General features: G+C 46.4%; 2 protein-coding genes across 4 annotated transcripts; one reads left to right on the top strand and one right to left on the bottom strand.

Moving 5' to 3' along the window:
- Positions 1–86: 86 nt before the first annotated feature.
- On the bottom strand, positions 87–8,447 carry Tmem234 (transmembrane protein 234). Of its 3 annotated transcripts, none has more exons than XM_059255028.1 (5): positions 8,390–8,447; positions 7,993–8,144; positions 6,384–6,450; positions 644–736; positions 87–373 (listed from the first exon to the last, which is right to left on the bottom strand). In XM_059255028.1, exons 1-5 carry the CDS (start codon positions 8,403–8,405, stop codon positions 279–281), a joined length of 423 nt encoding a protein of 140 aa, XP_059111011.1. In that variant the 5' UTR covers positions 8,406–8,447; the 3' UTR covers positions 87–278. The 3 variants fall into 3 exon arrangements, with proteins under 3 accessions (XP_059111011.1, XP_059111012.1, XP_059111013.1); XM_059255029.1 differs by having other exon boundaries at positions 87–370; XM_059255030.1 differs by lacking the exon at positions 644–736.
- Eif3i (eukaryotic translation initiation factor 3 subunit I) lies at positions 8,431–18,695 on the top strand. Its single transcript, XM_059255027.1, has 11 exons — positions 8,431–8,527; positions 8,621–8,713; positions 10,703–10,790; positions 12,048–12,113; positions 14,919–15,068; positions 15,148–15,275; positions 16,968–17,078; positions 17,197–17,286; positions 17,556–17,629; positions 18,338–18,430; positions 18,532–18,695. Exons 1-11 carry the CDS (start codon positions 8,525–8,527, stop codon positions 18,611–18,613), a joined length of 978 nt encoding a protein of 325 aa, XP_059111010.1. The 5' UTR covers positions 8,431–8,524; the 3' UTR covers positions 18,614–18,695.
- The last annotated feature ends 9,237 nt before the right edge of the window (positions 18,696–27,932 follow it).

Raw genomic sequence — 27,932 nt, 5'->3', positions numbered from 1 at the left:
TCTCAACAACAGCCGAACCCACCAAAGGTTACAAAATCTTCCCAGGGCTGTCCTTTTTCTTTGTTCTTTTCTTTTCTGTCTTTTTCTTTTGGTTTTTTGAAACAGGGTTTTCTGTGTAGCCTTGGCTGTCCTGGAACTCTGGACCATGCGATTCTTATTGTGACTCTGAGGTAGATGTGATCCCAGAGATGAGGAAGCTAAGCTCAGAGAGGCCAGCTGGTGTATCCCCCTGCAGCACCTGCTGAGCACAGCAGAACTGAAGGCCAGGCTTGGCCCACTCAAGAGGAGGACGGTTGGCCCTGGGTCTTGGTCACTGAGCTTGAGATGCACAGTGTGATCCCCGTGACGGTGAGCACCATGCCAGCCACTGCTTCTGAGGTAAAGAAAACATCAAGGGGTCAGGGGTCAGCAGGGTCAGGGAAGAAGACTGATGGTGCCTGGTCCTGATTCCCACCCCAGCCTCTGTCCCCAGATTGCCCAGGGGAAGGGAACTGATGGTCACAAGCAGGAGAGCTGCTGCAGAGCAAAGGGCAAGATAAGGGAGGCTTCTCCTCTCCACCCATGGAAGACAGACTGGGGAAATGCTCACATATGTCAAGGCCCAAGCAGCTATCTATCCCTGACATGTAGCAGCCTGACTTACGTTTTCCACCAATATCTTCTCCAAGGACCTTCCCAACAATCAGTGTGAAGACAATGGCCAGAGAGTTACAGATGGGCACAGCTAAAGTCAGATCTGGGAAGTCAGAGCAAGAAAAACCCCTAGATGCGAAGAATGCCTTTCTAGGGATGAAATATTTGCAAAATTTCCTCCTTCCTCTCCCCTTCTTCCTTATCGTCATCACCATCCCCACCTTTACAAAAGCAGTACAAAAGAGACATATTAGTATACTTAAGTCAACCACTCTGGGGGCCAGGTGGTGGAGCACACCTTTAATCCCAGCACTTGGGAGGCAGAGGTAGAAGGCTCTCCCCAGGACAGCCTGGGCTACAGAGAAACCCTGCCTCAAAAAAAAAAAAAAAAAAAAAAAAAAAAAAAAAAAAAAAAAGAAAGAAAAGAAAAAAAGAAGAAAAAGAAAAGCAAACAAACAAAAACATCACCCTGGAGGCAGAAGCAGGCAGATCTCTGGGAGTTCAAGACCAGCCTGGTCTACCTTAGGAGACTCTGGACAGACATGGCTACATAGTAAGATTCTGTCTCAAAAATAAATAAAACATCCAGGTAGTGGTGGCACATGTCTTTAATCCCAGCACTCAGGAGGCAGAGCCAGGCGGATCTTTGTGAGTTTGAGACCAGCCTGGTCTACAGAGTGAGTTCCATGACAGCCAAGGCTACACAGAGAAACCCTGCCTTGAAATAAATAAATAAATAAATAAATAAATAAATAAATAAATAAATAAATAAATAGATTTTTAAAAAAAACAACAGAGTATCATGGGGCAGATGTTAGGGAACGAATCATAATCCCAGCAACCAGGAGGCTGAGGCAGGAAGATCTCAAATTGGAGGCCAGCCTGGACCATATAACAAGATGCTATTAAAGGGGGTGTATGTCCTGGGGAGATGCTTGTCAGTAAAAAGCCTGCCATGAAAGCACAGAGATCTGAGTTTGGATCACCACAGCACCTGTGTAAAAGTTGGGCAAGGTGGAATGTGTCTATAACCTATGTTGGAGATAGGGGTAGCAGAGATGGGTGGAGCCCTGGAGCTAGCTGGCCAGCCCAGGAGAGACAACCAGTAAGCTCTGGGATTAGTCAGAGACCCCCGAGAGCCTGTAGTAGAGGGTAATTCGGAAAGACACCTAACATGCACCTTAGCTTCCACATGCAAACACAAACATGCACTCCCCCATACACCACACACACACAAGATTTAAACACAAACATGCACTCCCCCATACACCATACACACAAGACTTAAACACAAACATGCCCTCCTCCATACACCACACACACAAGATTTAAACACAAACATGCCCTCCTCCATACACCACACACACAAGATTTAAACACAAACATGCACTCCCCCATACACCACACACACAAGATTTAAACACAAACATGCACTCCTCCATACACCACACACACAAGATTTAAACACAAACATGCACTCCTCCATACACCACACACACAAGATTTAAACACAAACATGCACTCCTCCATACACCACACACACAAGATTTAAACACAAACATGCCCTCCTCCATACACCACACACACAAGATTTAAACACAAACATGCCCTCCTCCATACACTACACACACAAGATTTAAACACAAACATGCACTCCTCCATACACCACACACACAAGATTTAAACACAAACATGCCCTCCTCCATACACCACACACACAAGATTTAAACACAAACATGCACTCCCCCATACACCACACATACAAGATTTAAACAAAAAACAAGGCCAGGAAGCAAGTGCACAGTTGTACTCCTAGCACACAGGAGCCAGAGGCAAGAGGACTGCTTCAAGTTCAAGTCCAGCCTGGTCTACACACTGAATTCTATCCAGGCCAGCAAGGGTTACAAGGATGCTGTTCCAAACAAACACCACAGGAGAATGAGCTCATTTCCATAGAAGAGATGCAGGCTCATTCTGGGTGAAGTCCAGATTTCCTGCCTCCAAGTTCAGGGCTTCCTCAGGACCACCATGAACACCTGACCTCTGAGGTATGAGACCAGCCAAGTTGTTCTCTTTCTTTCTTTTTTTAAAAAGATTTATGTACGTGTTTTGCTTTTATGCATGTGTGATGCATGTGGGGATTAGATCCTTCTGGAACAATGTGAGCTATCATGTGGGTGCTGGGAATTGAAGAGGGGTCCTCTGCTAGAGTAAGTTTTCTTAACCACTGAGCCATCTCTCCAGCCTGGTTACATAACAAAAACGAGATCTTGCTAGGTGCAGTAGCTCACACTTGTATTCCCAGCACTTGGAAGGCTGAGACAGGAAAACAACTGGGAGTTTAAGGTCAACCTGGGCTAGAGAGTGAGATCATTTCAAAAACAACAGCCATGCCAGGAAGTGGTGGCACACACTTTTAATCCCAGCACTTAGGATGCAGAGGCAGGAAGATCTCTGTGAGTTCGAGGCCAGCTTGTCTACAGAGTGGGTTCCATGGCTCCACAGTGAAACCCTGTCTGCCAAAAAACAAAACAACAAGAAACTTCATAAAGATTAATTTATGTGTATGAGTATTCTGCCTGCAGAGACATATGTGCACCGTGTGTGTGATGCCCACAGAGATGAGAAGGCTTCAGATCACCTAGAACTGGAGTTACAGAGAGTTGTAACCCAACATATGGGTGCTGGGAGTGAACCCAGCATGTGCTCTTAACCTTTGAGTTATCTCTCATAATAAATAAAAAATTTATTATGTGTGTGCATGGTGCATTAGTGTTCCTGTGCACATGATGAGGTCGTGTGTGTGTGTGCGTGTGTGTGTGTGTGTGTGTGTGTAGGTGCATTAGTGTTCCTGTGCACATGTTGAGGTCATCCAACAGCTTTTGGGAATTGGTTCTCTCCTTCCATGTGGCTCTTCTAGATCAGAAGTCTATGATTTCAGTCTATTTCCTTTATGCCAAATGGTGATAATATTCTTGCAGTGTGTAAAAATGCATTACAGTACACACAGCTTGATAACAGGAGCTGAGCCCCGAGCTCTCACACTCATTCTGCCGTATCCTTTGCTGCCTGTCTGTCCTGATGACCTTAAAATCTAGGTTGTCTTTGAGTGTGAAGAGACAGGACTGTCTCAAAAACCAGAGAGGAAGCACTATGTGCAGTACAGAGTAAACGTAATAAGGCCATGAGACAAAAAGTAGATTGATAAAAGTAGGTTAATTTAAGTTGTAAGAGCTAGTTAGTAACAAGCCTAAGCTATTGGCCAAACCTTTATAATTAATAAGAAGTCTATGTGTGGTTATTTGGGAGCTGGCTGGCAGGAGAGAAAATTCCACCAACAATAAATAAATAACTTCAGAAATAGCTAGATGCAGCCAAGGGATAGTAAGTTCAGCACTGCTTCCCATCAGGAATTACATTAATTGAGAGACTTTAGTGGGAGGATGGGGTAGAGTGGGTGCATGTGTAGTGGCATGCTTGTGGAGGCCAGAGGACAACTTGCAGGAATTGGTTCTCTCCTTTGACCTTTTAGGTTCTAGGGATCAAAGTCTGGTCATCAAGCTTGGTGGGTACCTTTTCCTGTGGAGCCCTCTCCTTCTGTTTCTGTAGAACAGGCTCTCAAGTACCTCAGGCTACTCCTGCTAAAGTTATTATATTCCTGCTTCTCTTCCTGCCTCCACTTCCTAAGTACTAGAATTATAGTTGTTAACCACCACGGAGGGCGTATTTGGTGCTGAGGACTGTCCCCAGGGCTTTGTGCGGACAGGGGAAGCAAGCACTCTACCAAAAGCTCCATTCCCAGCCTAATTGATGTCTTATGAGTACTTGCTCTCTCTAATTGAAACTCAAATATCAGACCTGGAGGCCATCATACCAGGCCCTCTCCTCCCTTTGGGGCTATGGACTCTAGGGTGGGCAAAACCATACCAAGGAGGCTTGCAGAAGTCCAAGAGCATGCATCTGGGGGTGGGTTTCTTGTTGGTTTTTTGAGACAGGCTGGCCTAGAACTAAGTGTCCCGGATGTCCATGAACTTGTAACAATCTCCCTGCCTCAGCCTCCAAGTGCCCAGCTTATAGCCATTAATCTGTAACTTGGAATCCCTTTGCACTAGCATGCTGTTGGGGTTAAGGCAAGCATGGAAATTGCCCAGTGTTATTTTTTTGTTTTTTGTTTTGTTTTTTCAAGACAGGGTTTCTCTGTTTTGGTGCCTGTCCTGGATCTCGATCTGTAGACCAGGCTGGCCTTGAACTCACAGAGATCTGCCTGGCTCTGCCTGCCGAGTGCTGGGATTAAAGGCGTGCACCACCACTGCCCGGCTAGTGTTATAATTTATGAAGGTAAACTTGTTTGCTTCAGAAGGTCATGATATAAATATGTAACCTGATGTATTAGGAGCAGTCAACATTTGGAGGAAGGAAATGTATTTCTCGAGCCTCTACTGTATGTCAGGTACTCTGCCGGATTCTTCTCACACACTGAATCAATCTTCACAATGCAACGAGGCCCCATATAAAACCAAGATTCAAATAAGGGGCTTACTCTAGGCCAGGTAAGCAGTGAACAGAGGGATCAAAGGCTGATGCCTCCCATACCTGGGTGTTTGATGAACACCTGTAATCCTAGCACTTGGGATAAAGAGGCATGAGGATCATGATTTGGAAGCCAGCCTAAGTTAGACAGTGAGACTCCCGTCTCTAAACAACTAACAAGGGCCAGGGAGATGCTCAGTGGGTAAAGGCACTTGCCATCAAGATTGATGATCTGGGTTCATCAGAGAATCTACAAGGTAAAAGGAGAGAGCCTCTTCCCAAACTTGCCCTCTATACACACATATTCAGAGAGAGAGAGAGAGAAACTAAATGCAATAAAAAATAAAACAAGCCAGGCAGTGGTGGTGCACGCCTTTAATCCCAGTACTTGGGAGGCAGAGCCAGGCGGATCTCTGTGAGTTTGAGGCCAGCCTGGGCTACAGAGTGAGTTCCAGGACAGCTAGGGCTACACAGAGAAACCCTCCCTGTCTCAAAAAAAAAAAAAAACCAACTTGCTGTGGGATGGTCTGTATGGCAAATGTGTTGCTAATTAGTCAATAAATAAAACATTGATTGGCCATTGGCTAGGCAGGAAGTGTAGGCGGGACAAGGAGGAGAATAAAGCTGGGAAGTGGAAGGCTGAGAGAGAGACACACACACACTGCCAGCCGCCACGATGACAAACAGCATGTGAAGATGCCGGTAAGCCACGAGCCATGTGGCAAGGTATAGATTAATGGAAATGGATTAATTTAAGCTGTAAGAACAGTTAGCAAGAAGCCTGCCACGGTCATACAGTTTGTAACCAATATAAGTCTCTGTGTTTACTTGGTCGGGTCTGAGGCTGTGGGACTGGCAGGTGAGAGAGATTTGTCCTGACTGTGGGCCAGGCAGGAAAACTCTAGCTACACCAACTATTAAACAAAAGAAAAAAAGAAAAACCATCACACACACACACACACACACACACACACACACACACACACACACAATTCTCTCCTCCCAAAATAAATAAAACAAGTCAGCACTTATGACAACAAAACGAACCTTCCCTCTGCTGCGGCTGCCTGGCCACACACTCGTAACCACCCCACTGCTCCTGTGATCCAGAGAAGGACCAGAAACAGGTATTCTTCCCTGACTGACAGGTGCAAGGTGTTTCAAGTTCCCCTCAAAAAATATGGCCTCCACCCCAGAGGAGGTCCAAGCCAGAGACCCACCTGTTGATGCCAAGGTCAAGTAGTAGAGAAGGGAGCCACTTTGGTTGAGGAGAAAGGGCATCAGGTACTGGAAAGAGGAGAAATCTGTCAGCGATTGCCTGTTCACACAACAGTCTCAGCTGATCCAGCGCAGTGGTTCTCAACCTTCCCAATGCTGCGACCCTTTAATACAGTTCCTCGTGTGCTGGTCATCCCCAACCAGAAAACTATTTCATTGCTACTTCATAACTGCACTTTTGCTACTGATATTAATCATTTTATTTATTTATTTATTTTAAGATGTATTTATTTATTATGTATACAGTGTTCTGTTTGCATGTATCCCTGCAGGCCAGAAGAGGGAGCCAGATCTCATTACAGATGGTTGTGAGCCACCATGTGGGTGCTGGGAATTGAACCTGGGTTTTCTGTAAGAGCAGCTAATGCTCTTAACCACAGAGCCATCTCCTCAGCACCACTGAACCACTGACAGGAATTGTAATGTAGATATCAGATATGCAACCTCAAAGGGGTCTCGACCCACAGGTTGAGAGGTTGAGAACTGCTGTTCTAGCATCTGCCTTTCCCCCAGGGGGAGAGATAAATGCCCCCCCCACACACACACACAAATGCCCAGGGAACACTCATGTACCTGAGGACCATTTCAGGGCAAAGAGAGAAACATTCAGTGCACACTCTTGTAAATGCCCTCTCCCTCATCTTGGCCAGTTCCCATCTTCCCTACAGCCTGTCAGGCCTTGATGGCCAGTGCTACTCCTTTCAAGAGGTCCCCTCCCTGCCAGGCGGTGGTGGCACATGCCTTTAATCCCAGCACTCCGGAGGCAGAGGCAGGCGGATCTTTGTAAGTCTGAGGCCAGCCTGGCCTACAGAGCGAGGTCCAGGAAAGGTACAAAGCTACACAGAGAAACCCTGTCTCGGAAAACCAAAAAAAAAAAAAAAAAAAAAGAGGTCCCCTCCCAGTCCTCCAGCTCCACTTCTCTTCTGAACTCACACAGTACTTCATCTGTACCTCTCTCCTTCCCCTTAGCCCCGAGAGTCCTGCATATCTAACTAGCATACTTCAACAGCCATGGGTTGGAGGCAATGTTCAATACCCTTCCTTATGCTCTACGCCAGGGCAAGTTGAGCCCAGAGAAAATTGTCTTTTTTGGAAAGACAATTGTTATATAATTAGTAAGGTGACAATAACATTAATACTAGTCGTAGATTGAACATATATGCTCTACTAGGCCCAGTGCTATGTGTTTTATGTGTCTTACCTCAATTCTTTTTTGTTGTTGTTTTGTTTTGTTTCTCGAGACAGGGTGTCCCTGTGTAGCCCTGGCTGTCCTGGAACTTGCTCTGTAGAAGGCTGGCCCTCGAACTCAGAGAGACAGCCTACCTTTGCCTCCTGAGTGCTGGGATTAAAGGCATGTGCCACCACTGCCCTGTTCCCTCAATTATTACACCAGCCCTATACATAGGTTATCATATAGTTCCCATTTTACCAATGATAATGCTGAGGCTCACAGAGAATAAATGCCTCTTCCAGGAGCTTCTAGGGAGTAGGAGGTGGGCTGGGATTCTGGCTCCACGGCTCCTCCGAGGGAGCAGCAGTCCACAGACGCACCTCAGTATTCAAGAAGAGAGTCTTCATCTCCTGCAACAGCTGCCGGGCCCACGTCTTCTCATGCACCTGCTGCAGGCCGGCGGAGGCCCGCTTCAGCAGCGGCTGCGTGCCACCCCACAAGGCGGCCACCAGCACCAGAGCTAGCACCTGCCCTGAAAGCAAAGGATCAGAGAGTCACCCAGGCCCTCCCCGGCCTCCTCCCGCCGGCCTGACCGTCTCCATCTCCCTCCCGTGCTCTCCGCGCTGGGCTGCGCTAGGCCGGGAGGTCCCGCACCGAAGGTGGCAGAAGTGAGTCTGTCCTGGACTGAGCAGGCCTGGGATTTAGGGGTGCCGGGGACGTGACAGGGGAGACCCCAGCCGGAGTCGGTGCCGCGGAGGGGCGGGGCCAGCTACCCACCCAGAGACGCCGCCATGGCAACGCCAGATCCTTCTACTTCCGGGAGCCAGGGGGCGGAGTCCCCGCATCCGGAAGTTGACCCTAATCCTCTTCCGGTCCTACTCACATTGCCTCTATCTCCGCGTCACCGCCGGGATGGTGAGTTCCAGGCATGCGGTGCTGCGGTCCGGGGGTCCCCAGTCGGGGTGGGACGGGGTTCCTGGCACTGACACTCCCGTTGTGTCCCCACAGAAGCCCATCCTGCTGCAGGGCCATGAGCGGTCCATCACGCAGATCAAGTACAATCGCGAAGGAGACCTCCTCTTCACCGTGGCCAAAGACCCTGTGAGCCGCCGCGAGGGAGGGCGGCAGGGCGGGGCGGGGCGCCCGGAGGGGCGAGTTCGCACCGTCGGGAGGGTGGGTGAACAAGCTTTGCCGCCTGAGGGCAAGTCCACTGAAAAGCAGGAAACCACCGGTACCGGGCGGGGTAGGGAAGCGACAGCATTCTGCCTGGGAGACCTAAGATAAGTTGATGGTTGATAGGAAAGAGTACCCAGGGAGAAGAAAAATAAGAGACTGTGTGGTAGGGGGACTGGGACAGGATCAGCTCTCGAGGATGGGAAGAACCAGAACGGACAACCTCTAGAGTTTGGAGGATAAAGCTGATCCATGGGCAGTGAGCTGTGTCATTATGAGGGGCTTGGGGTTGTAGTTCATACTAGAGTGGCTAACATGCACCTGGGTTGGATCCCTGGCACCAAGTAGGAAAAGAGGGGAAGAGGAAAAAAACAGAACTTAGTGAGGCTATTCCGAGGCTTAGTCTGTTCACTCCCAAGTTGATACTTGGTGCACAGTCTCTGTGGGTACTGCCTTTTGAGGCATTTGCACATGGAGACAGTTAACCGATAGTTAACAGTGGGTAGTCAATTCGCAGCACCCTCATGGCAGCTCCCGACTGTCTATAGCTCAGGTTCCAGGGGATCCGGCACCCTCACACAGGCATACATGTAAGCAAAACACCAAAGCACATAAAATAGAAGTAAATTATTAAAAAAAAACAGCCGGGCAGTGGTAGCACACATCTTTAATCCTAGCACTCGGGAGGCAGAGGCAGGCGGATCTCTGTGAGTTCGAGGCCAGGCTGGTGTACAGAGCAAGTTCCAGGACAGGCTCCAAAGCTACACAGAGAACTGGGGGGGGGGGGGGGGGGGAAGGACCAGCATTGAGTAGTCTGAAGGCAGAGCTTGATGTGAGTCCTAACTCCTGTACCTACTAGCAGTGTGACTTTTAATATGACATGTGACTTTTCTAAATTACAGTTTTTCCCTTTTAATAAAACATGGAACTTTAAGTACCTCCCTCAATAAAATGAGGTCATTCTTGTAATGGTTTTTCTTCATACCTGGTGTATGTTAGTCACTTGCATCTTACATTTCTTAGACATTTTATTGGAGTTTCTGAGCCGGCCTGTGCCTCTCCATCCTCATGCCACAGCCTCCCAGTCCTGGGAATATAGGGATGTGCTGCCACACACAGCTTGGCCTTGCCCTTTAAAATATGTATTTTATACATAATGAATCTGTATCTTAAGTGTATGGGTGTTTTGCCTGCATGTGTATGCCTGGTGCCTGAGAAGGCCAGAAGAGGGTATCAGATCCCCTGGAACTGGAGTTACAGGTGGTTGTGAGCCATCATGTGGCTGTTGGGAATCAAACCCAGGTCATCTAGAAGAGCAGCCAGTGTTCTTTAACCTCTGTGCTATGTCTCTAGCCCTTTTAAAGACAACAAAGTTAGCTTGGCGGTGGTGGTAGTGGTGGTGGTCCTCATGGTGCTTGCCTTGAATCCTGGCGCTTGGGAGGCAGAGGCAGGCAAATCTCCGAATTTGAGTCCAGCTTTGTCTACAGAGTGAGTTCCAGGATAGCAAGGGCTCCACAGAGAAACCCTGTCTCAAAAAAAAATTCAGAGGACAAAGCACTGAATTTAAAATCACAGCGAGAGGGACAAAGTAGCAGGAGAGCCCACACATCCTTACAGCCATCTGTTCCCAACTGGATAGGACACCTTGGCCTTTGATTGTTCAGGGAGATGTTTGATTGTTCAGGGAGATGCTGAGTCCAGACAAAAGATACTGAGGATGCTATTGCAGGCCTCGTTTCAACACTGCTTACTTTTAGGAAGAGAGGAGAACCCAGGAGCTGGCCTTCTTTTATCAGCTGTCTAATAAATGAGCAGAGGGCACACTTGGTTTGGCTAGAGTCTGCAGAGGGTTTGTAGGGCCAAATGACCTGTTGCTTTTTCTGAGATGTGACCCACCCTGTTATTTTACTCTTGTAGATCGTCAATGTGTGGTACTCTGTGAATGGCGAGAGGCTGGGCACCTACATGGGCCATACTGGAGCTGTGTGGTGTGTGGACGCGGACTGTATCCTTTTGGCTGTGGGTTGGCCAGCCTTGGAGATGCCGACTTTGAGGTTGGGAGTTTGACATGCTGTAGTGCTCCAGAAAATAAGGCTTCCTACTCTCTTTGCTTCATCGATTGGGGAAACAGGGCAAGTTTACGTTTTGGATCTGATGTTTGGAACACTCTGAGGTGAGAGAGAGTAAGAAAGGCTCTTTGGGGCTGAACTGGGAGACACTTTAGATGGCTTCCAAGAGAACATGGGTGTGTGTGTGTGTGTATATGCAGGTCACTTAGGGAGGCCAGAAGTCAGCATCAGGTGTCTCTTCAATCACTCTTCAACCTACCTACCTTTCTTTCTCTCTCTCCCTCCCTCTCTCTCTCCTCCCTTTCTTTTCTTTCTTTCTTTCTTCCTTTCCTTTTCTTTTTTTTTTTTAAAAGATGTATTTGTAAGCCAGGCGGTGGTGGCACACGCCTTTAATCCCAGCACTCGGGAGGTAAAGACTTCCTGTCTTTACCTCTCAGCACAGGGATTTCAGGCACATCTGAGTCTTTATGTGGGTGCTGGGGATCCGAACTCAGGTCCTCGTGGTTGCATGGCAAGCACTCTACCCACTGAGCCATCTCTCCAACCCTCACCATTTCTGTTTTATTCTGTGGTTAAGAATGATTCGCCTGGGGGCTGGAGAGATGGCTCAGAGGTTAAGAGCACTGACTGCTCTTCCAGAGGTCCTGAGTTCAATTCCCAGCAACCACATGGTGGCTCACAACCATCTGTAATGAGGTCTGGTGCCCTCTTCTGACCTGCAGTCATACATGCTGTATACATAATAAATAAATAAATCTAAAAAAAAAAAAAAAAAAAAAAAGAATGATTCGCCTGGCCGGGCGTTGGTGGCGCACGCCTTTAATCCCAGCACTCGGGAGGCAGAGGCAGGTGGATCTTTGTGAGTTCAAGGCCAGCCTGGACTACAGAGTGAGTTCCAGGAAAGGCACAAAGCTACACAGAGAAACCCTGTCTCAAAAAACCAAAAAAAAAAAAAAAAAAAAAAAAAAGAATGATTCGCCTGCCTGTGTATGTATGTGTGTGTGTGTGTGTGTGTGTGTGTGTGTGTGTGTCTGGTGCCCCCAGAGTGCAGAGCAGGGCATTGAATCCCCTGGAACTGGGAGCCACCGTATGGGTGGGTGCTGGGAATCTAACCTGAGTCCTCTGGGAGAAGAACCAGCGCTGTTAACCGCTGTACCATTTCTTCCAGTCATGTTTCTTAACGCCTCCTTCAGGGGACACCAAGCATGTCCTTACTGGCTCAGCTGACAACAGCTGTCGCCTCTGGGACTGTGAAACAGGTAAGCCTGCGCCATGCACTTTTCAGCAAGGATTTACTGACTACAGTGTACCTGTCTAAGCAAATATGTTCGGGGAACTGGAGATAGATGGTTTCCGGTCTACAGATTAGGAGACAACAAACAAAACAGCAAGGAAGTTAGCTGGGGACAGAAGCTTTACATTAAGATAGTACGCCATGTTCAAGAAAGGCCGGAGAGGGACAGTGGACCTCCTGAGTGGGGAACGGGTGGCCTTGGAAGGTTTCTCCAGGTAACTGTTGTGAAAGCTGGGGCTTTTATGGGCAGCAGAGTGCTTGGTCACTTTGGCACAAGCAGGAATGAAGGCAAGGGATGTCCAGGTAAAAGGCTAAGACAAGCTATGTGTGACGGCACACACCTCATCGCAACACTGGGAGGCTGAGGCAGGAGAGTGGAAAATGTCCGGTTAGCTTGGGGTAGGGTGGATGAAACTAGAGTCTGAAGCCCGGACAGCCGTGACTGTGGAAGTGAAGAACTTGGTTTCAGGTTCAGGGAGAGTGGAAGTTATTGCCTTCACTCCTGATCCCAGCAGATTCCAGTGGACACTCCCAGTCCAGTGGTCACACTGGTGGCCCCGCTTAGACTAACTGAGTCACAAAACAAAACTAGAAGTCACAGACCTGGGAGATGGACTGATAGGGATGTAAGTGGTAGACATGGGGACATGAGGGAGAGTAATCAGAATCTGTTATGTACATGTATGAAATTGTCAGGCAACAAAATAAATAATTAAAATACAAAACTCTGCCAGGCAGTGGTAGCACACACCATTGATCCCAACACTTTGAAGGTAGAGGCAGGCAGATCTCCAAGTTTAAGGCCAGCCTGGTCTATAAGGTGAGTTCCAGGACTACAGAGAGAAACTATCTGGAAAAACAAACACAATAATATAAAACTCCAGGCTAGCTGGGCAGCAGTGGTGCACGCCTTTAATCCTAGCACTCGACAGGCAGAGGGAGGTGGATCTCTGTTGAGTTCGAGGCCAGCCTGGTCTACAGAGCGAGATCTAGGACAGGCACCAGAACTATACGAAGAAACCCTGTCTTGAAAAAAAAAAAAGAGCCGGGCGGTGGTGGCGCACACCTTTTAATCCCAGCACTCGGGAGGCAGAGGCAGGCGGATCTCTGTGAGTTCAAGGCCAGCCTGGGCTACCAAGTGAGTCCCAGGAAAAAGGCGCAAAAGCTACACAGAGAAACCCTGTCTCGAAAAACCAAAAAAAAAAAAAACGGGAGAGAGAGAGAGAGAATAAAAATAAAACTCCAGGCTAGCCAAGGTTATATCATGAGAACCTGTCTTAAAAAATAAAAACAAAAATCACCAATTGTACCACGAATCCTAATTGGTCTTTATAATAAAAACCCAGATTCAGATATGGGGGTGAAAGCTGAAAAATCAGAGAAGCAGAGCAGCCAGCCACTAGACAGACTTCTTACCTCTAGGAATCCTCAGACTGAAAAAGAGACCTAGCTCCTGTGTCCACCCTCCCTGTCACTTCCTCTCTCAGCCCAGCCATATCATTTCCTGTTTCCTCCCAAGTGCTGGGATTAAAGGTGTGTGCCACCACTGCCTGACCCCTGTGGTTAACTGGCCCTACCCTCTGGTCTACAAGTAAGCTTTAGTTGTTAGAGCACAAACAAAATATCACCACAACCAATTATGATTAAGTTATTCTGCAGCCTGGTCTACAGATCGAGTTCCAGGACAGGCTCCAAAAAGCTACACAAAAGAAACCCTGTCTCGAAAAACCAAAAAAAAAAAAAAAAGTTATTCTGTTTGTTTATTTTGAGATTTATATATTTTATGTATATGGATGTTTTGTCTGCATGTATATCTGCACACCAAAAGAGGGAATTGGGTCCCATAGGACTATAGTTATAGACAGTTGTGAGCCGCAATGTGAGTGCTGTGAATGAACTCAGAACCTCTAGAAGGACACCCAGCACTCCCAACTCCTATGCCATCTCTCCAGTCCCAAGTTTTGGTGTTTGTTTGTTTTAATTTTACATGTATGGGTGTTTTGCCTTCATGTGTGTACCATGTCTGTGCATTGCCCATGGAGGCCAGAAGAAGGCATCAGATCTGCTGGGTTAAATTAAATTAAAGAGCTGTGAGCCACCTGTGGGTCCCGGGAATTGAACCTGGGTCCTCTGTAGGAACAGCTAATCTAGATTTAAGTTCTTCAGAGAATTTGGTTTTGTTCTGTAAAACTTGGCACACTGAGCCATGCAGTGGTGGTACACTCCTTTGATTCCAGCACTCAGGAGGCAGAGGCAGGCAGATCTTTTGTGAGTTCGAGGCTAGCCTGGTCTACAAAGTGAGTTCCAGGACAGTCAGGACTACACAGAGAAACCCTGTCTTGAAAAACAGAAACAGTCAAACAAACAAAAAAACTTGCACACTGAGGAGTTTGATGGACAGGGAAGAATAGTGGACTTGTGGGTTTGAACAAGGTCCAAGCAGTTGAAGAGCTGACAGCAAAGGGGAGGCCATTGTATTATTCTGGCTGCTGGGTGGTTGCTGGTGTCTGCTTCTGTGCTGGCGCACACAGGAGAAATGGAGTCTGAGGGGGAGACATAGCTGGGAACCACCGCTGGTAGAGCCACGGTCCTCTCAGGGTTCCGGAGAAAGTGCTGGGGAAGGGGACTAGACAGAGAGCAGCAGTGGGAAGGAGAGTTCTGGCCTGCAGGTGTCAGGGCAGGAAGCGCTGTGAGGCTGGGTAGGTGAGTGTGATAGCGCCTTCCTGGGATAATGTTAGACCAGAGTAACCTAGACCCCGCCTCTCCCCAGGGAAGCAGCTGGCTCTACTGAAGACCAACTCAGCTGTCCGCACCTGTGGCTTTGACTTTGGGGGCAACATCATCATGTTCTCCACAGACAAGCAGATGGGATACCAGTGTTTTGTGAGCTTCTTTGATCTACGGGATCCAAGCCAGATCGGTGAGGGCTAGGACCAGGGGGTCTGAGGTGGGGGATATGGCTTCAGATCCCAGGGCCTGACCTCTGCTGCTGTGCACAGACAGCAATGAGCCCTACATGAAGATCCCCTGCAATGACTCCAAGATCACCAGTGCTGTTTGGGGACCCCTGGGGGAGTGCATCATCGCAGGCCATGAGAGTGGGGAGCTCAACCAGTATAGTGCCAAGGTAAGGGGCCAAGTGTCACCAGATGACATCAGGTGTCCAGAAGTGTGTTAACAGTGGTTACAAATAAGCATTTCTCTGTCAGTAGAGAGTGCTAGACCCTGGATGAGGTTCCTAGGAAAACAAGGAGACTCGGCCAGCAGCTTACAAACAGCCAGGACATGAGTCATGCTGTATTCATGCCATGATAGAGATTTCAGCTAAATCCAGAGTATACTCTTGTTACAGAGGAGGTGGCATGTACGTAGAGTCGTGAAAAATAAGTCCAGTTTCCAAGGGTTAGAGAAGATGGCTCAGTGATTAACAGCACTGGCTCCTCTCGCAGAAGACTTAAGTTCCAGCACCCACGTGGCAGCTCCCAACTGTTGTTAATTCCAGGTCCAGGGATCCAGGATATCTTCTGGCTCCTTGAGTACTGGACACGAACATGGTACACACACACACACACACACACACAAGCACGTGCGCATACACAAAATACTCATAACACATAAAATAAAAATGAATATATCTTTAAAAAAAAAAAGCTTCTAGCAGGAAGAATAGTTTTCCACAGGCAAAAGGAACATCAGGAACAACAAGGTCTGAGAGTATAGCCCAGTGGAAGGGCACTCATCTAGCAATCCTCTGGAAAATGGATTGGCATTAGAGAGTAAACATCTTTGAGTGTCAGAAGGTGAGGATCCGATTCTTCTCTAGGCAGTGGTGTTATTTATAGTATTTGCCATTTGGAAGGTTCTGCAGCTACAGCTTGGAGCATAGAGCTGAACTAGTTGGTACGAATGAAGATGTGGAGTTCTAGACAGGCACACAATGCTTAGGAGTTAGAAGGGTATGTACCTCTAGTTCCAGGTTCTTGGGAAGCTAAGGTAGAGTGATCCCTGAATACCAAGAATTAGAGATGTGATAATAAAAAGGAAGGGAAAAATAATATATTTACAGGTTGGGTGTGGTGGTCTAGACCTGTTACCTAGCTGGGTGACAGATGGGACCTGTGAAACAAGAGCATCAAAAGTTCCAGGCTTGAGGCAAGCTGAGGTGGCACACACCTGTAAACCCAGTACTTGGGAGGCAGGGGCAGGTGGATCTGAGTTTCAGGTCTACATACCAGTTCCAGGCCAGCCAGGCATGGTAAAACATCCTAAAACCGGAAAAAAAGTTTGAGGTGTGCCTGGGCTACAGAGTGAGTTCAGGGCTAGCCTTAGACAACCTCATGGAGAGAAATGGCTCCGTGGTTAGGAATACTTGCTGCTCTTGTAAAGGACCTGAGTTCCATTCCTAGCACCCACATCAGGCAGTTCACAACTGCTTGTGACTCCAGTGCCAGGGGGAATCGATGTCCTCTGACCTGTGGCCACTGACACTTGCATACACAGGCACATAGCCATATACATGTTTTTTTGTTTTGTTTTATTTTTTGTTTTTTGAGATAGAGTTTCTCAGTGTAACCTTGACTGTCCTGGAATGACCTCTATAGACCAGGCTGGCCTTGAACTCACAGAGATCCACCTGCCTCTGCCTCCCAAGTGCTGGGATTAAAGTCGTGTGCCACCACTGCTCACTGATAGAGCACTTGGGGTCAGTCAGTCCCAAAAGTAAGGGGGGGGGTGGCGGCATTAGATTGAGGAGGTCTCAGGTTTCTGGGGACTAGTGGCTCGGGGCTCCCGAGAGTCAGTCTCCCTCTTGCTCCTCCAGTCTGGGGAGGTGTTGGTGAATGTTAAGGAGCACTCCCGGCAGATCAATGACATCCAGTTGTCTAGAGACATGACCATGTTTGTCACCGCGTCCAAGGACAACACAGCCAAGGTGAGCCTGGGTAAGGGGTCCAGTGGAGCTCTCCCTGCCCTCCTCGTGCACATTCACCCAGTCTGACCTGCCCAAAAAGGTGCCCATCACAGATCCTGCCCACCCTTTCTCTCTCCAGCTCTTTGACTCCACAAGTCTTGAACATCAGAAGACTTTCCGAACAGAACGTCCGGTCAACTCAGCTGCACTCTCTCCCAACTATGACCACGTAAGAAGACCCCACTCAGGCATCCTGCTTTCGGAGTGTTTGCCCAACAATTGGGCTGTAATGTTGGGGGGAAATGGTGTCAGACAGAGAGGGGACTCCTAGCATTGTACAGTGCTGATTGATTGGGTAGCCCAGGGAAGTGAGCAGGAGGCACCTGAAATGGCTGCTCATCCCTCCCTGAAGATCCTCCTCCTGTGAGTGGGAGCTGTTGGCAGAGGACAAAGGGTGGGAAATAAGTCCTGGTTGCACCTGAACTTTCTTTTCTTTAGGTGGTACTGGGAGGTGGTCAGGAAGCCATGGATGTAACCACAACCTCCACCAGGATTGGCAAGTTTGAAGCCAGGTAAAGGGGAAGCAAGCTCTTCCACATTGAACCCACATGGAGGATGCCTTTCAGAGTAACCACCAACCTCCTGAACACAAAGGGTCATAGGGAGTGTGACAAATATCTCATATAGCAGATGAGGTCATGAACTCAGCTGGACTATAGTTGGCTAAAGTGCCCGCCTAGCACACCAGGTTATGTCCCTGGCACTACCAATGGGTAGTGGCCCCAAACCTATAATACAGTTCCCGTCATTTGGGAAGTGGAGGACCATGAGTTCAAGGTCATCCTTAGCCTCAGCCAACTCCTAGCTCACCTGGGCTACACAGGACCCTGTCTCTAAACAAAAGAGATCATGAACTCTGTGGGCCTAGATGATGCTGTCTTTTTCTCTGTGCCTAGGATTTTCAACTGTTTAATGGGACGGGTAGTGTGTTCACCTCAGAAATTTGTGCAGATTAAGCAAATGAGTTAATACTTAGTAAGCCTTAGAGCACTGCCCAGCACATGTAAGTGCTTGGTGTTTGCTATCTACTGAAGCAGACGCTTAGGTACTCTTCCTATAACTTCATTTTATTTCTTTCCTTTATCCTAAGTTCTCTGCTTTATTAATTTTGTTACATAGAATACTGCCTCAACCGTCTTCATTTTGCAGAATGCTGCATCAAGTGTTTCGGAAGGAGATAGAGACTAAATAACTGGTCTCCTACCCACCCTCTTCTCCAGGTTCTTCCATTTGGCTTTTGAGGAGGAGTTTGGAAGAGTCAAGGGCCACTTTGGACCTATCAACAGTGTTGCCTTTCATCCTGATGGCAAGAGGTATTCTCGGTGCCCGGGGGTCTCTTCCCATTTGCTATGTCTGGCTGCCTCAGTGTCCCCTCTGAGGAAGCATCTGACCATCCCTGTCCATCTCTTTCCAGCTACAGCAGCGGTGGTGAAGACGGATATGTTCGCATCCATTACTTTGACCCACAGTACTTTGAGTTTGAGTTTGAGGCCTAAGAAGCTGGATCTCCATCCACACTGGGGAGGCTGCTCACAGAGGGTTTCAGACTCTGAGAAATAAATGAGTTTGTTAAAAATAGTTCCTGGTCAGACATTTTCACAGCCTGTCTGTCCTCCCTCTTCGCTGACCCCCGGCAGGCTGACAGTAGGGAATACACTGTTCTTCAGGCCTCTCTGCACATCGACTCTGCATTGCTCTGGGCTAGCCTGGGTAGCAGGCCCTCCACCATTTTCATGCGGCCAGTGCTTAAGGAGGGGCTCAGGCTGATGTGGTCTGGGAACCTGCCCCCTTCCTTTTCTGTCTGATGGCTCAGGTGGGCAGGACCAGCAGGGAAAAGGGCCTGAGGAGGCAGAAATGTAAGGAAGCCCTCGTGTGAGAAATCTCCAAGAGTCTGCTGAAGGGGAGTCAGGTATTTATTAAGATATTAATAGGAAGTACACGCAGGAGCACAGAACCGAATAAACAGCCGAAGTCCTCTGTTCTGTGTGGGAGAGAGTGCACCTGGCTGTCCGATGTCTGATCATGCCTAGAAGAACGTGATTCTTCTCCCTTTCCTTTTAAGAGGTCATGCATGCAGGCAAGGAGCCCCACCTATTTCACGCCATATTGCCAAAGGTCATGGGTGGAGAAAATACCACTACATTTCCCCTTTTTGTCTAAATAAGAAGGTTCTAAACCTAATACAAACTATATACCAGCATTTGGGAGGCAGAGGCAGGCAGATCTCAGTGAGTTTGAGGCCAGCTTGGTCTACAGAGTGAGTTCCAGGACAGCTAGGACTGTCTGTCTTGAAAAACAAAAACAAAGAAAAACGGTAAACATTATAGTATAGGGACAATGATCTTGAAGTTGTGTCAATATGCAAAGATGCCTTAATCAGAGAAGTAGAAATATATATAGTACAATATGACAATATCCTTAGTATGTATCAATATACAAAATATCCTAAAGTAGAACATGTGTACAGTATGACAAATAGAATTTTACATTTCTATCAATATACAAAATATTTCAAACAGGAATAGGAACATATGTACAATATGACAAATATAGTTTTGTGTTGTAAAAATATAAATTATCTTGAACAGGAATAGAAAAATAATTTTACATTTGTGTCAGTATACAAGAATCCATACCAATGCAATTATCTAAAGCTGAAAGTTACTGATTTGTCACAAGTAGATACGATAATTTACCTTATTATCCTGTCCTATCCCTCTTTTTTCTTATCCAAAAGAGAATCTTGAGTCTAAACCTTATTGTTCCACCCCCAACCCTATTTCAACTTATAACCAATCCCTAACATATGTCAACAGTTATCCGTAACCCTGAGAAAACAAAACCTTTTGGGAGAGGGGTGTCATTTTCTTAAAATGCTTCCTGCTGTCTAGGGGTGACGGTATCTGGTATCCTGTAAGGAAACTAAAACAATAGTTAAGTCTCATAAGGACTAGCTATAACATTTGTAGCTAGTCTCAGAGAAATGGGGGGAAAAATTACCTGAAGTTCTACCTATAGGTGTAAGGTGATGGATTATCTTAGACACCTTGGAACTGTCCTGAACACTTTGTAGTCCAGAGCCAACCGATGAGTGCTGTTTATTGGCTCCATGGCATCATTCTGAACCAGGTAGATTATTGTGGGGCCCCCTCTTCCTTCTGGAGACTTCAGAGATTGCTGTTAGGAAAATTTATTGTTCACTGTGGAAAACTTAAACATTAATATCAAAATGAAAAGTTTAATTTTTTTTGGTTAACTATCTAAAGAAAGGTTCCAAAGAATCAAATAGAATTTTGACAATAGTCCCTAGATTTTTTATTTTTTTCTGTCTCACACCAGGTGGCTCTTCTTATATAAGACAGAATTTCTTAATTTTTTTTTTTTTTAAACAACATGCTTGGGTTTAGAGAGGGAGAGAGCCAGACTCCAACTTCAAAGCAACCTGTGATTTATAATTGAGTCAGGACTACAACCTTTCTAGAAGTAAAGAGATATTGATCGTTAGGTAGTGAGATATTACCCCGAACAGAGTATCGGTACCAATAGGTCCGATTATACTTTGCTTGTAAATTTTTTCTAGATAGCCTTTCCTTCTGCTTTAGACATCTAGATGTCCAAGGCCCTTTGGCTTTTTTTTTTTTTTTAAGATTTATTATGTATATAGTATTCTGCCTGCATGTGTCCTTGCAGGCCAGAAGAGGGCACCAGATCTCATTACAGATGGTTGTGAGCCACCATGTGGTTGCTGGGAATTGAACTCAGGACCTCTGGAAGAACAGCCAGTGGTCTTAACCGCTGAGCCATCTCTCCAGCCCACCCTTTGACTTCTTGAAGATGGGTATTTCTATTATCCTGTAAAGACAAAAACAAAACCCTGCCCTGACCCTTGTTTGATTAGTTTTCCTTACAACTTGTAGAACTGTCACATGGATGGATGGATAAGCTATCACTTCTCCTCATCAAGGAGTTTCTCCTGTTCGAATCAAATCTTTATTAATTTTGATGGTATCCATAGCTTTTTTTCTCCTGTGGAAATAAAAGTGAAACCTCTTCCCCAACATAACACATATCCTGGTTTCCATTTTGAGGCCAACACATCTTTGAAGTAGACAGGCTGATTTAGCTCAGTAGTTTTCCTATAGTTCAGTGTGTCTGCAGCTGTCCCTTTCTCATCAGCATTTAAGAAAATTCAAGGTTAACAAGGCATTATGCAATCTATCTTTAGGGGGTTTTGTTTCCCCTTTCTGTTTATGAAACATTTAAAGTGTGATTAGATCTTTCTACAACTGCTTGTCCTGTAGAATTGTGTTGTGTACCTGTAATATGCTTTATATTATATAAAAACTTTCATTTTACTGGAGACATGCTGGAGCATTGTCAGTCTTCATGTATAGGTATAGCAGTTATGGCCATGACTTCTAATAGGTGTGTAATTACAGAATCAGCCTTTTTAGAACTTAAGGTAGTTGCACATTGAAATCCTGAAAACATACTTATTGTATATGGTGTACATATTTTAACTTTCCAAATTTTGTAAAATGAAACACATCCATCTGCCAAATTTCATCTCTTTGTATACTTTTAAGATCACTTCCTGCAGGTTGTGGAGTTTGGTTATAGAAGGAGCAAGTAGGACATTTTTTTTTTTTTTACAGTTTCCTTGGCTTATTGCCAAGTGATAGGAAAGTCCTTTTTTAAATCTTTGCTATTTACATGGTGTTTCTTATGAAATTCTGAGGCCTCTAGCACATTTCCTATTAATAACTGATCAATTTCATCATTATCTTGTGCTAGAGGTCCTGGCAGACCCATATGGGAGCTGATGTGTGTTTTATATATATAGGATGATCCCTATTTCTGGTAATTTCCTGTAGTTGTATAAATAGCAAAGTTAATTTTGTTTTATCAGAAATAAATTCAGCAGTTTCAATATGGAAAACAACTCTGCATATTGAGAGTCAGTAACTATATTGAGAGGTTCTGTAAAGTCCATTAGTGCCATAAGATTGGCACACAATTCTGACTTTTGTACAGAACTATAAGGGCTTTGTACAACTTTACTTAAATCCGATTTATATTCTGCCTTTCCTGATTTATTTGCATCAGTATAGAATGTGGGGACTCCAGAGATTGGTTTTCTATGTACAATGTGAGGAAGGACCCAACTGGTTCTTTTTATGAATATTATTCTCTCACTTTTGGGATAGTGGTTGTTAATCTCTCCCAAAAAGTTACTACAGGCTCTTTGCCAATATTCATTATCCTTCCATAAAGAGGAAATTTCTTCATTCCTTAAAGGTACTACAATTTCTGCTGGGACCATTTCTGTCAATTGACTAAGTCTTAATTTTCCTTTTAAAGTCAGATCAGAAATATTTTCCACATATGTCTTTAATTTCTTACTGTTTGTGTGGTAGAAATATCCATTCCAATATATCTTTCCTCTGCATTAAAATCCCTGCAGGGGATTGTCTAGAAGGTAATATAACCAGAATGCAGTTAAGCTCTGGATCCACAAGACCCACTCCTGTATTTTCTTTTCCACTAGAGCCAATTCCTTCTCAGCTTCAGCTGATAATTCTCTTGGACTATTTAAGTCCTTGTTCCCATTAGGTATTGGACAAATTTTTTTTTAAATATTTACTTATTTATTATACAGTGTTCTGTTTGGATGTATGCCTGCACACCAGAAGAGGGCACCAGATCTCATTACAGATGGTTGTGAGCCACCATGTGGTTGCTGGGAATTGAACTCAGGACCTCTGGAAAAGCAGCCAGTGCTTTTAACCTCTGAGCCGTCTCTCCAGCCCGGTATTGGACAAATTTACTAGTTCATCTTTAGTTATCCTAATAGTGGGCTGTAAATTGGAAATGTCTCCTAACAATCTTTGAAAATCATTAAGAGTCCACAATTGGGGGCTGGAGAGATGGTACAGTGGTTAAGAGCACATGCTGTTCTTCCAGAGGACCTGGGTTCAATTCCCAGCACCCACATGGCAGTTTACAACTGTCAGTAACTCCCAGCCAGATCTGACACCCTCACACAGACATACATGCAGGCAAAACAATGCACATAAAGTAAAAATAAATTTAAAAGTAAATGTAATTTAAAAAAAAAAGAGTCCATAATCAATCTCTCCTGATTTGTACCTTTTGGGATCTAATTTTTTTGTAGACCTATCTTATATATTAAGTAATTAATAGAATCTCATCTTTGTGTTGTAATTACCTCTTCGAACATGTTTTTTTTGTTTTGTTTTGTTTTGTTTTGTTTTGTTTTTCGAGACAGGGTTTCTCTGTGTGGCTTTGCGCCTTTCCTGGATCTCGCTCTGTAGACCAGGCTGGCCTCGAACTCACAGAGATCCGCCTGGCTCTGCCTCTGGAGTGCTGGGATTAAAGGTGTGCGCCACCACCGCCTGGCCGAACATGTTTTCTAAATGCAGATTGCTCTTCAAAAACAATATTCTATCTGATAATTTTTCTTTTTTAATATTTATTTATTATGTATAGTGTTCTGTCTGCATTTATGCCTGCAGGCCAGAAAAGGGCACCAGATCTCATTATAGATGGTTGTGAGTTACCATGTGGTTGCTGGGAATTGAACTCAGAACCTTTGAAAGAGCAGCCAGTGCCCTTAACCTCTGAGCCATCTCTCTAGCCCCCTGCCTGATAATTTTTCATATCCATCTTCTATAAAATTAATTTTGCCAGTCAACTTATCATTAGCAGATTCTATGGAATGAATTGGGTTTCACAATTTATCATGATCAGATTCCAAGGGATGAATATGGTCGGTTAATTTCTCATTACCACTTTGCAAAGTCTATATCAATCTAATTAATATTTCATACTGGGCATTGTTATCAAACCATTTTAAGGATATGATATAAATTATCATACTAACAGTGACTACAGCCAAGAATGTATACATCCCAGGTAGGTCGTATATGTCTTCTAAAATTCCATCCGTAGTAGAAACAAAATTTTTAATTCTTGAATGGTTATATTATCTGCCATTGGCGTGAAAGAGACTAAAAAATTGTAACGAAGAAAATTTTAATTAATTATTTTATCAGTTTAAGGTGTAAAGTTATCAAGTAATTTACCTCAGATAAAATCCTTGGGAGCAGGGGCTGGAGTTAGAAGCACTGGCTGCTCTTCCAGAGGACCCCAGGCTCAATTTCCAGCACCCACATGGCAGCTAACAACTGTCTGTAACTACAGTTCCAGGAGATCTGACACCTTCACACCATTGTGCATAAAATAAAGTTAAGTAAATTATTTTTTTAAAAAAGATCCTTGGGAGCTTGTCCTAGGCAGACACAGATGGCTGGCTTCTGATGATTATAGGATGTAATGACGATGTTCGACCAGCAGGTGTCGCACCAAAGCAGGTTCTCGGACACTGAGGCTTGCGCTGCGCGGGTGTCTGACCTGTGAGCTTAAGCGGGGTTGAGAAGGCAGCCATACCGAACAGTTTTAAAAGAAAGAGAACGGTCTGCTGGCACTGGTTGGGACCACTGTGGGGCCTGGTGCCTAAGCAAAGCAGAACGCTGTGCCCTGACTGCCGAGCAGGCGCGCAGGCACACGCTGGAATACGCTTGCACGTACAGTGGGTGCGGGGCTGCCACTCAGGCAGCGTTACCATTTTGGAGCTCCCGCCACCGAACGTAGCCGCCGGCCTCCGAGACCGATCGGCTCTCGGGTACACGGAGGAGACACTAGGAGCTGGGGGGCAGAGGAGTTAGCGCGGGGGTCCCCTTTTATCTAAATAAAAAGCCAGGTCGGGCGGACCCGCAGTTCAACGTACCAAGGTTTAGTGGCCCGGGCATTTCCTCCGGCTAACACTGCATGGAGCTAGGACTTTGTGACCGCTGTAGAGACCCTTGGCGGGCTGAGCCCAGCTGGAAAGGAGGAAGCTGTGGAGCGGGGAGCAGACAATGCGACTCCTAGGCTCTGGGGCAGGAGAGGCGGGAATTTTACAAGAGACAGGGAAGCATGGAAAGTCTGCCACAGCATCCCCGGAGGTGGACTGCTGAGGCCACTCCCGGCATTTGGAGTTTGCCCTACCTTAAGATCAATGTTAAGATCAATCTGTTTATTGGGATTTATTAAGACATAAATTTGGGCCGGGTGGTTGTGGTGCACGCCTTTAATCCCAGCAGTCGGGAGGCAGAACCAGGCTGATCTCTGAGTTCAAGGCCGGCCTGGTCTACAGAGCAAGAGCCAGGACAGGCACCAAAACTACACAGAGAAACCCTGTCTCGAAAAAACAAAAAAGATATAAATTGGGGAGATAATACTCATGAGGACAGAACTGAGTAAACAGCTGAAGTCGTCCTCTGTTCTGTTTGGGAGAGAATGTACCTGGCCTTTGGTGTCGAATCATGCCAAAAAAGCAACCCTTCTCCCTTTTAAGGGGTCACGTAGGCAGGCTAGAAGAACCGCCTCCTGGCCTTATAGCCCAAGGTCATGGGCGGAGCAAATACCACTAAGGAGCCCAGCAAGGAGAGAATTCTCCAGGGCAACAGTTGGGGATTACCCCACCTTAGGCTCAGGTTCTGGGGCTCCACAGAAAGCCATGTGGCTAAGAAACTGAGGATTTAGAGTACGTGGCTCTCAGTCCCAGCACCCATGTGGAGCAGCTCTGAATTGCCTCAGACCACACAGGCCTGGTAACCTGAGTTTAATCCCTGGGACCCCGGAGTGAGAGAATCAATACCCCGAGAGCGCTGTCTGCTGACCCTCGCGTGGCAGGACACACGTGCCTGTGCACACACCACACACTATGATATATGCGTTGTGTTTTTGCCTGGTACCCATGAAGGCCAAAAGGGCATCAGATCCCCTGGAACTGGAGATACAGTTGTGGGTTGCTATGTGGTTCTGGGAATTGAACCCAGGTCTTCTGCAAGAGCAGGAACTTTTCAAACACTGGACTCTCCACAACCCCTAAATGTATTTCTTTGGGTGCTTGTTTGTTTGTCTTTGTTTGGGGGACAGGGTCTCTCTATGTAGCCCAGGCTGTCCTGGAATACACTATGTAGACCAGGCTGGCCTCAAGCTCTGCCTGCCTCTGCCTCCCAAGTGGTGGAAGTATACATCACCACATGTGGTTAAAAATGATTTCATTGTCGCCCTGGAGACTGAGCCTGAGCTTGTGTGTGCTAGGCAAGCCCTCTAGCTCTATCTTAGTGTTCCAGTGTGGAACATGAACACAGTAATTCTTTTTTTTTTTAAAAAGATTTATTTATTGTGTATGCAGTGTTCTGCCTGCATGTATGCCTGCAGGCCAGAAGAGGGAGCCAGATCTCACTACAGATGGTTGTGAGCCACCATGTGGTTGCTGGGAATTGAACTCAGGACCTCTGGAAGAACAGTCAGTGTTCTTAACCTCTGAGCCATCTCTCCAGCCCCAGAACACAGTAATTCTTATAAAGGAAAGCATTAATTCCTTACAGTCTCAGAGGTTTAGTCCATTGTCATCATGGCTGGGAGCACAGTGGCATGCAGGCGGACATAGTGCTGGAGAAGTAGTTGAGAGTTCGGAGTCAACAGACAGCAAGAAGAGAGGCACTGGGCTTGGAATGAGCTTTCTGAAAGCTCACCCCCAGTGACACTTGCTCCAACACAGTCACACCTCCTAATCTTTTTAAATAGTGCCATTCCCTGGTGACTAAGATCCAAATCTATGAGCCTTTGGGGGTCGTTCTCATTCAAAGCACAACAACCCATAGACTACACCCCCAGCTCACAATCATTATTTCTAAGGTGCACTTGTTCTTGGCTGTGAGTAGAGGAGGACATTGTGGACTATCTTTCTGGGCTTGCAGAAGTTGAAGAGAAATGTGATACAGGCAAGGTCCCTCAGTTTTTTCTTAAAGAAACTCTTGGATGGGAAAGTGAGGCACTGGGATAGTGGACATCTGCCATTTTCTGCCTGTCCCTGGTCCCCCTTCTCCAAGCTGACCTCTCTTCACCACTGCAGAGGAAGTTTCCAAAGATGGAGGAACGGGTGTGTTCGAGCAGTGCTAACATCAGCCCCTCCCTGAATTGCACCAACCACAGGAACTGAAAACTTAACTGCTCCCTGTAGTCCAGGAAGAAGAGAAAGGTGGTTGTCTTGTATTAGCAGTGGGCATGGGAGAAGGCCAAGTATGCATAGCTCAGCTGGAAGGGGTGGCCAGTCTAGGGCCAGGAAGAAGCAGTGGGCGCCAGGAGATGGTTTCTGGGTAGAGGGAATGGGTTAGGATTTAGTTGACCGGTGACCTAGATCCACTCTACCCCCTCAACTCCTGGAACCCAGTCACGGTCTGGCTCAAGGGGCCCAGGATGGTTGATCCAGCCGTCACGAGCAAGGCAATGTCTCTACCTTCAGCATTGTGTGCCAGGATACAGGCTCCTCCCTAGTGGGTCGAGGGCTCATCAACAGTGGCTACTGGAGTCTTCCTTGCCCGGGTGTTCAGGTCAGAAATAAAATAGACTGAGTTCTAGACTATACATTTATAAATAAATATGTGTGTGTGTTTGGGCCAGGGCTGAGAGCCACGCCCAACCCTAAGTCTCATAAGGTAGTAACCTTCTCTCTATGCTCTGGGCTGCTAGGCAGATGGCACTCGGTGCCTCCCTCACACATTTTAGTCAACTAAGACAGCGTTCTGTATGCTACTCTGTGTCTCTAACCTCCACAGGGCACACAACAGCCTCCTGGAGGGGTCACATGTTAAACATCCTAGTCAAATGAAAACTAACTTGTCATCTCTTCCCTGGCTCAGGTTCTGGGTAAGCCCAGCCCATGAACAGATCAAATATCCA

This window comes from Peromyscus eremicus, chromosome 2, assembly GCF_949786415.1.
Source record: "Peromyscus eremicus chromosome 2, PerEre_H2_v1, whole genome shotgun sequence".
In the NCBI taxonomy this organism is placed as follows: domain Eukaryota; kingdom Metazoa; phylum Chordata; class Mammalia; order Rodentia; family Cricetidae; genus Peromyscus; species Peromyscus eremicus.
Note: the sequence above shows the minus strand (reverse complement) of the source record. Positions and strands in the feature narration are given on the sequence as shown.